The sequence below is a fragment of the Alligator mississippiensis genome, chromosome 4 (assembly GCF_030867095.1).
Source record: "Alligator mississippiensis isolate rAllMis1 chromosome 4, rAllMis1, whole genome shotgun sequence".
Lineage (NCBI taxonomy): Eukaryota > Metazoa > Chordata > Crocodylia > Alligatoridae > Alligator > Alligator mississippiensis.
Genome location: NC_081827.1, coordinates 7232400 through 7247016, shown reverse-complemented (window position 1 = coordinate 7247016; position 14617 = coordinate 7232400). Strand labels below are relative to the sequence as shown.

The following is a 14617-nucleotide window of genomic DNA, read 5'->3' as shown; positions in this document are numbered from 1 at the left end:
TCCGATTCTAGGTTACTGTCCTGATTTTCAAATGTATCTGTCCTTACATGGAAATGGCCCCATTTGAGAGATCGCCTTTCCCACCATGACTCTGATTTTCCATGACACGTGCTCAATGGGAATGATGATTCTGATTATATACCCAAGGGGCCGACTGCCTTTTCCCTTATGCCTCTTCTTAGTCCTTAAGGTCAGCCAGGAGTAACCTGCAGGTACCATCAGTGTCCCAAATCTTGGTCAAAACATGTAGGAGATCATACTCAGCAGTCTCTCAGGTCTGGAACTACTTCTCCCTTGAGGCCCACCAGAGCCCGAGTCTTGACATCTTTTGGAAGCACTGTAAGACCTTCCTATTTGAGCAGGCTTTTGGCAAGCAAGACTATGCTGGGATATGGTTTGGGGGCAGGTTTCTGTTGCATGTTGCTACTCTAGTTGCCTTTTAAGTTGTTTTGTTCCCTTGTTTATTCTCCTCTTTTAGAAGTTATTCTGTTCTCTTAATGTAAGCTGCCCTGAGCCTTTGTAGGGGAGGGCGGCAAATGCATTGAATTAAATAAATGGATAAATTGACAGGGGCAGAGTTCTCTTTCCTGCAGTTAGACATATCTCGGGAACTAGTCTAGCAACATGGAACTGGGGGCAGGTGAACTAATATTACCACACTCAGCCAAATTTGAAACCCAGCTCTTTGCTCAGGCACACCTAAAACACATGGGTACCACGGATAAACCCGGAGTCCCTAGCTCCCTGCCCTATGTTTTGATGATTTCCCTTTCTAAAAGGATGTATTCTGCAAAGACTTGGTGACTCCCCATTAGAAGGATGCCAGCATGCCTCTACATGTGTTTTTATTGTAGTCATATGTGGTAGCATTATTCACTACACTACCTCCATGTAGAAGAGTGAGACTTGAGGGAATTTGCTCACCTGGACTTTTAAGGCATTTGTACTTGCACAAATCTTGAAAATATCTTCAAATGAAAAGACTGTTCCTATTGTTATCTTTGTATTCTATTAGCCCCCATAATGTTCCAGTTGCTGTCCACGCATGCTGAAAGACAAGTCAGTATGCTATGAGTCAACCATGCTATGAAATGGGATGTAGAAATAGTACTCCTACAGTGCATCTAAATGTGTGGGTATTTTCTGACTCGTTTAAAAAACAAGCCACGTGCCCAACTCCAGCTTTTCTCTTTTGTGCAATACAGTGTTCGTCATATTAAGATCACTCGTTCCAAGTTCTTTTGTTGGAGGATTATCTGACATTTTATGTGGGCTCAGGGCTCCTAGGGGGAGGGGGTAAGAACAGGGAGGCAGATCCTCTAAGGGCCAGATGCTTGACAAACATTAGTTGCCGCAGCTCCAGTGACTTCAAAATCAAGAAAGCAAGAAAGTCGAGAGCCAGATTCTCAGTTGATACGAACTGCTGTAGCTTCATTAACTTCAGTGGAACTACGCCAGTACACATTAGCTGAGGATTTGACAAGTTACTTGTTCTTTTGCATTTGTTTGCAGTGGCTGTTCAGGTCCAAAACACCAGGCTGTACTCTTTCCTGGTCTCCTCCCTTGTGTTGCCCCACTCTGCAAGGTGCTCAGCGGGTATCCATCAAGCTCATCAAGAACATGAGCTTGGTGTCAGTTCATATAAAGTATAAAAGGGTCTGGTGTATTAGTGTGAAGCTATAGGTATAATTTTGTGAGCACAATGAGTGTGTATATTTTCTATATTTTCAGAGAGTTTTTTTGAAAGGTAGCTCCAGTAAGTAGGCTTTTTATTTTTAAGGCAAACAGATGGTCATTATCCAAGACTTCAGAACCATACCGTGTTGGTATTGCAGTATAAAATAAAACAGGAAACCGTTGTTGCCTTCGGCCATTTAAGTTCCTTAGTCTTTTATTGATGAAACGGCAAGTGTCCATGCATATTAATGCCCTTTTTAAAAAGCACCGAGTTACTCGACCCATTGCTGCAATGGTTATGCCAGGATTGAGTCCCTTTCCACACTTGCTGCCCAAGGGACTTGTTACCTCGTGCTCTAAAATCTTTACAGGGAAATTAGTGCTGTTCTTACTGCACTTCAAACAAACCAAACCTGCAGTAATTTTGGTTCTAGACAAACCATTGCAGCAATAACGTGCTTTCCTCCTCTTGCCTGTTCAGAGAAATAAATTTTACTTCCATATTACCTTGTTCTGCTTGAGTTGTCAGTGCTTGGTAGTGTAATTATGAGGGCTGCTTTGCTGCCGGTGTTGTCTTGGAACTACAAAACATGCTTACTCCCTCTGTGAGCAGCTCTAAAAACTGCGTTTCCCAAGCAGCTTATGAGAGCACACCATTGAATTTCAGCAAGAGCCAGGCTGGCAAGGGAGCCTTGGTGTATTAATGAAATCCAGTGCATTGTTTGGTGTTATTCTCAGTGATGTGCAAATCCTATGCCAACATGATAAGCAACCAAGTAATCAAATGAGCCTTTGACCCCAACGGGGAGGATAAATATACCTATTGATAGGATCAACGTGGTTATTTAGGAAACCGAGTCCAGTCACTCGCTGTAGTTTCATCAAGCTACTTCAAACACAGAAGTAGTCCCACTGAGCTCTAGCTAGGAACATTTTACATGCTTAAGCACATTCTTATCTTTAAGCACCTTGCTGGAGCAGGGCTTGAAAGTGCACTTCTATATATAAGGGGTCTGTGAAAATGCTATTGTGACATCCCCTTTCATTGGCGTTCAGTTACGTCCAGTTTAAACTTGCTCAGTTGCTGGATAGAAAAGGGTATATTCTTTTGCTAGTAGTTTCACAGCGGGCTCCAAGAGTCAAGCCGGGTTCTTTTCTTCTACTGCTTAATTAGCAATCAATGCTAAAGCTTCCACCGGCTAAATGATTCTTTGTCATACCTGGAGTACTCCATTAGCCTTCATCTGAGGACTTACTCTGAAGTCCCACAAGGGACACAGCTTCTCCTAGAGAACCTCCTTTTGTTCTTGAGGAGGCTTCACCCTGACTTTCCAATCCCAGGGTGAGCTTGCAGTGCCGGGGTGCTGAAAAGAAGCCCATCACTTGACCTATAAACTAAGACATTTTTAAAGTAATTTCCAAACGAGAACGCAAATGTAAGATGCCACTTTTAATTAATTTGTGGTTGTAGAACCATGTTTGAAGCTGACGACACCAACTGTTTGTTCGTTATCAAGCTGATCAATGGCGTGTTAATGAACTTAATACGTCTGCGTGTGCATGCACGCACATCTTCAGTGGCTTTCGTGTGAGAGATAAATGAGTTGAGTTCTAAGCACTTGAAACCTGAAGGAACCACCAAGCTATGGAGTCTGTAAAAATCAAGCTGTACAATTTTATCCATACTGAGCCCTCCAAAACCTTGTTTGACTAAAGCAAGTATTTTGGAAAAGAATCCATTCTTGATTTTTTTTATTTTTATTTTATTTTATTTTATTTTTTTATTTTTTTTGAAAGCTGCAAGTTTTCCAATATATAACAGAAGTAACTTTAGGGAAGCTAATGGAGGTGAAGTGGCCCAAGTCATCTCCCAACGAGACCCAGTAAGGACACTTGGAAAAGCACAGCTTTCGTAGATCAGGACACCGGATTTTGAATCTGGGGAGCAACACGGGGCATTTGTACACATGTATGCGATGCAGCGCCGGGCGCATTTAAAAGTGCCGGCGCTGCATCGGGTACACTTGTGTAAATGATGAAATGTGCGTCAGCATTGAGAAAATGGCGGCAGTGTGCTTTTGAACTAAAACGCATCAAAGGTGTGTTAGTTCAAAAGTGCACCGCCGCCATTTGCTCAGCGCTGATGCGCCTTTGGCCTTCTATACGAATGTATGCGACGCAGCACCGGGCACGTCAATGCACGTGCTCTGCAGACTCGATTAATCGAGTCTGCTCCAATGCATTGGATTTCTGGTGTGTCGAAGCAGACTGCATGTATGTGTGTAGTAAGTGCACATGGAGATGGAGGTGGGACTGTGCGACTACCTTTGGCCTTAAAAAGGCTGATTTCCTCTTAACATTTTCATTGATCTCTCCATGAATTTTGCCATGTCAGAATGGGCCAGGAGGCAGATTACAGAAAGATTGGAATCCACATAAATCTGTTTTCTTAATGGGCATTTGCTGCCCAGTGACAATGAGTATAGGTTAAAAAAGGAATTCTGCAATGGAAATTTATGCAGGTGAAGTCTCTTCAAATAATGTGAAACTAGGCCTTTGGGGCCGTATGAACTTGCATCCTTTTATCTAAAAGGGTCGGAGGAAGAGGGGCATAATCTGAAAAGACACAAATCATGTAAAGTAGTACATAAAATTTTACCAGCTGCCTGTAAAACCGCACAGCTAATGAAATCTACCACCATAAATAGCAGCAAATTTTGATCATTCGTGCAAATGAAAAACAAGCCCCAAGAGTACATTCCTTGGCTACTGCACGTGGATGAGTTATCAACAGCTGTTTTTCCGGGGATCAGACTTGGACGATTAAAGTGCCTCCTGCAGCATTTTTCCTTCTTGTGAAATGGCAGGATCATATACATTAGGGTGTCATCGATTAGAACAGACATTTTTATTTGTCATCATCAAACCGGGGGTCGCCAGGGAAGCTGCAGCCTGTGATATCGTTGGGGTGATAAATTAATCATGTTAATTCCACTTTCTGGTCATTTAAATCCAAAGTGATCTTTACTGTTAAGTAGACAGTTGTGCCTTTTCAGATGTGTGTTTTCCATGGTGTGGAGTTGCGAAGAGGGCATCCTTCTTTATGGAAAGAAGAGGGCAAAGTCATTGCTCTCATGCAGAGAACTACTGATGCATGTAATTATTGAGCTTCATACTTGCGTTATGTTATGTTACTAGTCGAGCTAAATACCTTCTGGATTCCTAGACAGGAATTTGGACCATACGAAGAAGGCAATTCCCCTCTTCTCCCAAACCCCATCCAAAATTTTGTACTTGAGTTAAGGTTTCATGATGCATGTGTAAAATGTTGTGTGTGATGCTGGATAGCGGTCCCTGTACCGTGGAAATGTCTAGTAAAATGGGTACTTGATTTTTGCAATGAAATCCCATCCATAGTGAAGTTCAGACTGTGTTACATGACAACACTTTAAGATGGTTTTGGTTATAAATGGCTTCGAAGATGCTTGGCCGCCCGCTCTAGATGGACATTGCAAACAATTACAAAACTACTTTCAGTGCCAGGTTCTTTCGGTTGCTGATCAAACCTCCTTAAGAACTGGCTGGCTGAACCACCCCCCCACGTTTAGCTGGGATCGTGGTAGATGTAATGCACGTGGATCCTGAAAATCCTTACGTAAGTGAATAGTCCTTGAATATGGTAACAGCGTTCAGAGGTGTAGCTTTGAATTATTTTGGTGCCCTGGGTGGCAGGGGAGAAGAAGCAAATGCTTACTTCCTCGTGCAGGGGTGCTGCATTTGGTGCGGTGCGGACTGGTGTCCCCTTTGAAGTGGCACCTGGGGCTGGCGTGTGTCTTCTTCCCCCCAACTTATGCTACTGGAAGTGCTGATTGGTTACCCGGACCTGCTCATGTGAGAGCTTGCAGGATCAGACCCGTATTTTTAAATGGTTTAGCAAGAGCTGTATTTTAAATGGTTGTAATTTAGCTCCAGAGCTCATCTGTTCAAAGTCCAGTGTTGAAAAAAGCTAATTAAATAAGCTGCTGGTAAATCAGGATGTTAAACTACTATTTATAAGCAGGCAGGGCAGGAGGCTAATTATGATCTAAACTGGTGGGGTTCAAAACCTTGCTCCCTTTAATGCATCTTTTCATTGTACAGTGTTTTTTAAAAAAAAAAAACAATAAAAAAACCCAACAAACCTCACCAGTGTTGCTTGTGGAGGAGTATAGCTTTCATTTTTGGCTTCTTTCCTAGTGTTTTAGTTTGAAGCGAAGCAAAAAATTATATTAAGGGGAAAAAATCCAGATTCATTTTTCTTTTTGCTTACCCTTAAGGAAGGTTAATAAAACCAAAGTTTCACATACAAAAACGGTTGATCAAACAATCACTTGAATGTTTGTTTGCAATGCCATATGCATATGTACACGTGCATGCGCACCCGCACATGCACCCTCTCCCCCCACCCCGTCTTTTCTGCTTTTTCCAGGGGCTTATTGAATAGAAGTTAAGGACAATGTGTTTACCCCAGTTCAAAAGATCCTACCAGTATACTCAAGATGTAAATTCTGCAGATCTATAGTGAATAAAATAGATTGAAGTTGTTATGATTTTGACTTGATCTGCATGAACCATAGAGAAATTGGGCTGGAAGGCACCTCTAGAGGTTATCTAGTCCCAACCCCTCCTTTCGAGGCAGGATCATTCCTATATCTAAACCATCCTGTACAAATCCATTGTCCAACATATTAGTAAAACTACGCAGTCAACTCTGACATAGGCAGAGGACATTACAGCTAACGTATTACAGCTAAAGCAGAGGGGACACGGTGGCCAATGTCCTGCTGCCTGGACAGTTGTTCAAAATTTGCTTGAGAGATCCGAGGAAGAAGGTCATGCCTCCTGCTACAAAGGAAGGTAAACCTTTCCCCCCCGCCAGTGGGATAAAATTCCTTTGTGACCCCAAATGTGGCATTTGTGTTGACCCTGAGCAGAGAGGGCAAGACCTAGCCTGTAAGCTCTAGATTTGTCAGGAGCATTGGTATACCGCAGTCAAAATCCCCAGCCTTGGCTGCAGCCAATACCCAATGCTTCTGGGAAAGGTTGTGGGGGGGGAAATAAAGAAAACCCTGGCACACAGCAGCAGGATGGGGGAAAAAAATTACGTTCTGGCCCCATATGGCAACCACAAAGCCTAGAAGCCTGGGAAATACCCATATTAGGGCATAGATATAGCTCCTCCAGATCATTATTGACAGTTGTCCAACCCAGTCTTGAACATCCCCAAGGACGGGGAGTCCACAGCTTCCCTAGGCATCTGCTCCGTTGCCTCATTCTGACGGTGAAGAAATTTTTTTCCTGATATCCAGTCTAAGCCTGATTCACTGCAGCTTCATGCCATTAGTTCCCATCTGCAGTAAGAGAGAAAAGGTGTTTTCCTTCTTCTTTATGGCAGCCCTTCAGATATTTGAAGACTGCTTTCATGTCCATGTTTAAGTACCTCTTCTGCATGCTAAACATGCCTACTTCGTTCATCCTCTCCTCGAATGGCTTGCCCTCCAAGCCCTTTATCGTCTTTGTTGCTTGCCTCTGGACCCGCTAACTTCTTCGTGTCCTTCTTAAAATGTAGTCCGAAACTGCACGTGGTATTCTACATGAGGCCTAATAAGTGCCGAGTACAGAGGCATAGGTGGATGAGGTTCTTTGGGTAAATCCGATATCGTTTATTAGACCAACTCAGATGGTTGGAATAATTCTTCTTAGCAAGCTTTCGGGCACAAACATCCTTTGTCAGGACGAGGAAACATCTGCAGATGGTCATCGGCAGAGTAGAGAGGCATTATCATTTCCCATGTCTTGTACTTAATACTTCTGTTGATGCATCCCAAAACTGCATTTGCCCTCTGGACAGCTACATCACACTGCAGACTCATTTGCAGTCTCTGATCTACCAAGACTTCTAGCTTTTTCTCCATAGTGCTGCCATCCAGTTGGGTGTCACTTGTTTTGCATTTGTTTAATGGTTCTTCCTTAGGTTTTGAATGGCATAATAGTTAATGGGTCCAAGTCAGCACTCCAAGCTGTTCTTATCTGTCTATCTCTGTTGGTCCTCTAGGATTGGACCTCTAATGGTCCATTTTCACCTGTTGCCCAATGTTGAGACCTTTCAAAGCCAAAGATTTGTGCTCAGGTGTCCTATCACAGTTCTTGAATGGCAAGAGCGGGTATGCTACTGAGGTATGACATATGCTTAGTTTACCAAGAGGGGACATCTTTGCATCTTAAGCTGTAATGTAATGAAGCCTCAGAAGATGAGAGCACTCTTGATTTGATGTCTTTCAGCAACCTGCACGTGAATTGGAGATTCAAATACTGATAAGGCTCCAGCTATCCTGTGTAGCTAATATACCAAATTAGCCTGACCCTACTTGCTGTCATGTCACTAAGGGGCATTGAACTGCTGAACATGCCACTGTGTGCATGGGAAATGAACTGAGCACCTAACTAATTGTGGGCATTCAAGATCAGTTTTCACTCTTTGAAAATGTCGTGGAATCCACCTTAGTTTGAATCCCATGAGTTGAACTCACTGTCTTTTATGCTTTTCCCCTCTAGTTTTCCTTACTGTGTATTATTCATTTCATGTCCTAGACTATTACATAGCAGTGTTGTGTGCCGTTAAACAGGCCCTTACCTGGAGTGATTGCATTGTAATGATAGAGAACTTATTCCCCCCAAAATCTTTTCTCTTTTGTGGTGTCCTTCCCCCCCCCCCCCTCCCCCCCCCCCCACACACCTGCAATTTAATGAAAATTTCTCAAATCCTTTATTCCTCTGGATTTTGCAGTGTTCCTTGCATAGTTCCTACCCACAAATCTTGCGCACCATCTCTTGTTTGTCTCCTGCTTAATATGTGATGATTAGGACTAATGGAGTGGTTGAGCCACATGCAGAGTATATGGTGCACAAAATAGTTTGGAAGCCCTCAGGGGGAAAAGTGCAATATAAAAGTAAATGTGGAGGTACAGACTGTAGTGTTTTGATAACTGTATGACTCAACTGCTTGGTAAATCTCTCACGTTTTCATGGACTGGTTGCCAAATGCATACTACACCATGTGTTTCCACTAAAACCTTCCTTGCAGCTTCCACAAATTACTGGGTTTAGCTGTGGAAGATTTAACCCCCCCCCCCCCCCCCAAAAAAAAAAAAAAAACCAACAACAAGCAACAATCCCCTCCATTTGAAATTTAAATTAGTTGGTTTTTGACTCATCAGGTCACTGTTCTGTCTCCTTATTCTATGTCCATGTCCTCAGGGAGTCTATTTTGAGAGTATGGCCAGAGCTGGTAGTGGAAATAGTGCATATGGTAAATCAGGGATGTGGTGTCTGGGGTTACACCGGTGGATACAGCATGTATTCTTTGCTCCCTACATGGAAAAATAGGGTTAAGGTGATAGCTATGCAGGTCAGCTGGCACTGAAATAAGTTTTAATAGTGTAACTAAACATGGTGCTATATTAAAAGCAACATGAGAATAAAATGATAATGGGAATTATATGGATGCCTTCTGGCAGAAAATAGAGCTGTGCAGAGTATTTTGCAAGCTTTGGATCACTGATGATGTTACATCCTCAAAAAAATTGGACGTCTCTAACTTCAACATACTCTAAGGCTGACTTCTAGAAATGATCCGGCTGAAGTATTTGGACAGATGTCAAGCAAGATTTGTAGGCCTTGCCTCAATGGCCAGAAGCCGCATTATGGGCTAGGGCAACAAGAGCTTGGGAGCATTGGTCAGACGCTCATTAAAATGACTGTATTATTGTATCCTCTGCTTCGCAGGAGGCTGAAAGGTCCTGTGTGATATTTGATGCATTTCCAAGCCTGTGTCTGGAAGGTGGTTAAAGAGCTGAAATGTAATGAGCAGCTTTGCCCAGGATTTTATATGACATAATGATTCACGCTATGTAAAATATTAATAGTTTCATTGCCGCTTGCATTCAAATTGGCTTTCAGTCCTAGTTACTCAGGCTATAAGACAGTAAACAAGCTTTTTTTGGTGGTTGTTGTTCTCTCCTAAGTTCAGGAAAAGACTTCAGACCTATCGCTATTGCTGCAAGTGTGAGGATGTGGTAGCAAAGGAAGGGCCAAGATTGGCGTTGTGATGAGTTGGGCGCCTGTTTGGGTTGCTCTTTTCTTGACGACTGGTCCACTTTCTATGGACCCTTTTATACCTAAGGTGGTGTCATCTTGTCGGTCGAATATAAAGCCCTTTGTTCCTTTCTGACTGTCTTTGTCATCTGTGCCAAACATTATGATGTTTTTGGTGGTTTCTGTAGATGACTTTTATTTCTAACCAGGCTATTATAGGGCAGCGTACGTGAGGGGAGTCCTCTTTTCTCCAAGTCTGAGCTCGGTTCGGCACCAGCAGGATGTTGGCTCTTTTTGCTCTCTGTATTAGTAACCAGATGAAGCAACTCCGACATTACAATGTAGACTTCTGCTATGTCTCTTTGTACTTCCAGCCAAGCTGTCAGCAAGCCATGTAGCTGTACAGCTTTTACAACACCCTGTAGTTGGGTTTCCATTGAAGACTTCCCTTTATGTTGCCTTTTAAACATACAATTAATTTTTTTTGCTCAGTCCTTAACACAGGCATCCTTTGTTGCCATTGTTCATTATCTGGAAATTAAGAATTTTTTGATTAATGAACGTACTTAAAAACAAGTCGTAGGGTAATGTGTTTTTCTGGCTACAGTCTCCTAGCAACGTATCTTCCTATTAAGGTATCCCTTGTTATTTCAAGTGGACTGTGTCCAGAATACCTTTGTAAATTCTTCATCTAGTTTTTTTTAAATTGAACCTTTTTTTCTTTTCTTTTTTTTACACATCTTATGACAAAGGTTGATTTAATTTCTTCAACCCTTCAACAGTAGGACTAAAACTATGAACTAGAATATGAAGAAGGGAAAGGGAAGGCTTTGGGTTACAAATTCATAAGGATTTTGGTTGTTCCCATAATAAACACTCCTGTGAAGCATAGAAAACAGCTGGATCGGGCCTAATTTCACAGCTGTACAATGATTAAGTAATAATTCATATTTATAGGCGTTTTCATGCTAGACTTTTTTATGCCTTCTAATAGGCCTGTACATTTATACCATCTTTATATATGAACTCCTAGTTTTGATTCAGTCCAATTTGCTGTTTGCTCTGTTTTAATGACGGCAAAGAAGCGAGTTGTACAATGTCCTAACATCTATTCCTCCAGGTGCTCAGACAAACCAGTAGGAATATTTGCTTAGTTTGGTGGGGCTTGTATGTTGAACAGTTTGTGGCGCTGTTCTGTGTTCCAGCGAGAGAGATGACCTTGCTGGAGATCAAAGAAGATTCAGAGCTGGATCCAGAAGAGAACAGTGCTGTTTTCATGGGGATCCTTATCAAAGGGCTGGCCAAGCTGAAAAAAATCCCTGAGACGGTGAAGGCCATCCAGGATCGTCTGGAACAGGAGCTTAAGCAGATTGTCAAGAGGTCCACAACCCAGGTGGCAGACAGCGGCTATCAGAGAGGGGAGAGCCTTTCCCAGGAGAACCAGCCCAGGTAAGCACATCTCAAACACTAGAGCATAAGCTGGGAATACCAGTCTGTTGGCTATCACTCACAAGAGCAGCAACAGATGTCTCCAAGGGGAAAATTTTCAGCGGCATAGGAGCCTAAGGGAATGTCTCCACAACAGTAGCAGCAAGCCTTGAACAGGATGACCGTGAGCCTCCAGATGCCTGCCCCCCCTCCCCACTTCCATGTGGTCAGGTCAGAAATATGTAAGTGGGGCTCTTCTGGGTTGTCCTTTTTGATACCCTCAGGATTTTGATCTCTAGCATGCTTGGGACATAGCTGTGGAGGACACTGGAGCAGCCGTGTGGAATTGGAGCTTGCCAGTGGGAGTGGGTGGCCTGGGAAGTCCTGGCTGGGATGCTGTGCTTTTGCAGTGTGCATCTGCCCACGGGCTCATTTTAAATTGCTGGATATTAAATAAAGAAAAAAACTCAGTAGTTTAGAAGAATGTTCTGTGTACATTGCTTCCTTTTTAGCCAGGTGTTGGGGACAAGTCCTTTAACCCTCTCTCCCAAGAGAACTTTTTTCACAGCCCTTGTACTTGTGCACACGTGGAAGATGAAATTGCTCTCCAAGTCTATCTGATATCATTGTGGGCAGGCATGTGATTATAACATTTCCCCAGTGGAGTACAGGTTGAAGCATTTACTTTCTACATATCCTGCCTTCTTGAGCTGCAGTGCATCAGATATTCACATGTTTGATGCTAAAGGATTATTAAGTTGCACCTTAAATTAAATTAAAAGATCAATTCTAGATTTTCAGCTTTAATTCTGATATAGTCCAAAAGCAAAACCTTAGGAAAAAATTCTTTGTAGAAATAATTTGGCCAAATTCTAGTCTGATTTGCAACACCACTGAGATTAATTAGATAAGCAGCAAAGAAGTGACTTGCTTTTTTAATATGAATCTATTTGACATTCATTTGAGCCATTTCCTTGGAAATAAGGCTCTCAGAAAGGTGTTAAATATTTATACCTAAAATCTTACCTTGTGGTATTTGTAGCATTTGTTATTTAAATGGAAGTATTTATATTTTGTTAGCTTCCAGGTTCTTGTTGGTAATTCTGAAAGGAAAAATTTAGCTCGCTAAATATTTCCTTTTTAATTGTAATCATCTTGACTTTGCCGTCACCCTTCCTGCAACAGCCTTTTATTATAGATCAGATTCTGCCACCGGTATCTTTTCCTGGTGTGTAGAGCTCATTATTAGTTTGTGTGTGTGAAGACTGAATTTCCAGCTCTCGCTTCCTTCTGAAGGGCAAGGAGATCTTCAGTCTCCCTGCTTTATGGCCTCAGTCCTGTGAGATGCTGCATGCCTTCAGTGCCTGTTGAAATCAGTGAGTTGAAGGACACTTGATGTTCTGTAGACTCAGATTATATTATATAATGATGTCAGTATACTCCTTGCTCAGACCCCGGGTCCTGAGATGCACAGGAGCTGTTTAGCTGTCCATGTTATGTTTCCTTGTAAAGCTCTTAAAGAATATTTGAAAAAAGAGAGGAGCCACCTCTGGGAAGGGACTTACACAGCCCTGCTTCTGAGCGAAGTCCGATGGCAAGCACTCCATGGCACCTTTCCTACTTCTTTAAAGGTGAATTAAAGTGTTTGAAAGCAAGTGCAATAAAAAGGTCCCCACTTAACACAGCTCCTGTGTGGAGAGTTAGGAAAAACCAACCTAACAAATTAACTGTGTTTTAAATCAAGAGCCCGGGTCTTCTCTGCCTGGAAAGCCAAAGGTTCTGTTTCTCTTACAAGAGCAGAAATCCGGAAGAACTTAAATCTGAGCAGGGTGTAGTTCTCTATGGCGTTTAAATGTTAATGAGATTTTCAGCTGTGCTAGGTTCTTGACCTCAGGACTTGGCAGGTAAAATGCTTTTGGTGCACCTTAAAGCTAGCCTCACACACGAATACCTCTTGGTCTTTTTTATTTTTATTTTTTCACATCACTTGAGCTCATTGCCTGCCTTCAGCTGCTGTACTTAAAGGATATCCATAAAAAGTTATTACTACTGGCTAATAAAATGACTAATAAAAGATGACAGAGAGAGGCCCATAGAGCCTGAATCTGTGTTGTAGCTTCATCAGGGTGGTGTGCACTAAGCTCATTGCATTTGCACATAGCTTGTGTCTATTTTTCACCGCTGTGCAGTGGCAACCTAAAGGCTGGCTGGTATCTGCTTTTTCTGAAAAATGGCTGTGTCTGTGCTCCATTTGACCAAAGGCTAGTGGCCCGTGTTTGGAAATTCGAGAGGAATCTCTTTAGGAACTCCTTAGACAAAATGACTGTTTTCTTCCTTGAGAGAGAAGCTGCTGAAGACTGGCCCTGCAATTTGTTTGGCAATGTCCCCTTTGGCCTCTGAGGAAGTCTTGTGCCTTCCTTTCCTTGCTGTATTTTACTTCTTTACCTGGTGTGAAAGTGTAACTTTTTATTTGTGATTTTTTTTTTTTTATTCTTCGAAAGCATTATGAATTAACTGTCCAGATTGCATGTTTTTTCTTCCTTTAAAAATAAAAAGCCAGTGCATGTGTTTAGGTTCCAGGTAATATCAGGGGTGGTGGGCGGAGGAGGATGTGCATTTTGTCTGTAAACTAGGTAAAAGCCATCTAAGGGCATGTCTGTGCTGTCAGGCCTCCTTGTTCTAATATGCATTTCTGTGCACATCTGTACTTTTTCTATACAGGCCTATGGACAATCAACCCAAGTGTGCAAGCTCAGCTGGAGATAAGGGGACATGCTGGGCTTGAGCTGTCTCCCCTTTCGCCTACCCGCAGGCTTCACTGTCTCAAGTAAAAGGGCTGGAGTACAGTCCCTTTGGCATTCCCAGAATTCCCTAGATCTGTATTTTCTGACTCTTCTAGATAATACTCACTCTCTTCTCTGTCGGGGCAGAGATAAGTACACTGGAAATCCAGGTAGATAACCAGTGTCCCTAGTCTAAATCCTTTTGCAGCCCTGCACAATGTGCACCGGGTGATGCTATGAAATGGCAGAATAAGATGGGTACTATTGGAAACTGATAGTTGAGGCTATTTAGAAGCTCTGCTTTTAGTGGTTTTCTCTCTCCTGTTTGGCACACCTTAATTTAATTAGTTCAGGGCTACTTTTTTGCGCTATGCTACATTTACACTGTATTGCATTTTGGAATTGCTAGCAGGCAGCCTATCTGCCTCTCTTGTTCTTTTGTTGCCTTTGGAGGTACTTGTTTGCTTAATAAATGTTTGCTTTCCTGTATAGAATTGGCTGTCAAAGCATTTGCAGAGAAACAAATACCCATATTTATGCAGAGATTTCATCAAAGTATCAGAAAACAGCCACTTGAGAACTAAATTTATGTGGAG

The 14617-nt window shown here is 42.4% G+C and overlaps 1 protein-coding gene across 2 annotated transcripts in view; it reads left to right on the top strand.

Annotated features, from left to right (window-relative positions):
- The window catches only part of EXOC4 (exocyst complex component 4), a 558473-nt gene that overhangs the window by 64251 nt on the left and 479605 nt on the right, over nucleotides 1–14617 (top strand). For both annotated transcript variants that reach the window (XM_059725748.1, XM_059725747.1), the window contains exon 6: nucleotides 11016–11259. In XM_059725748.1, coding sequence (XP_059581731.1) covers nucleotides 11016–11259 — 244 coding nt within the window. The remainder of the gene's footprint in view (nucleotides 1–11015; nucleotides 11260–14617) is intronic.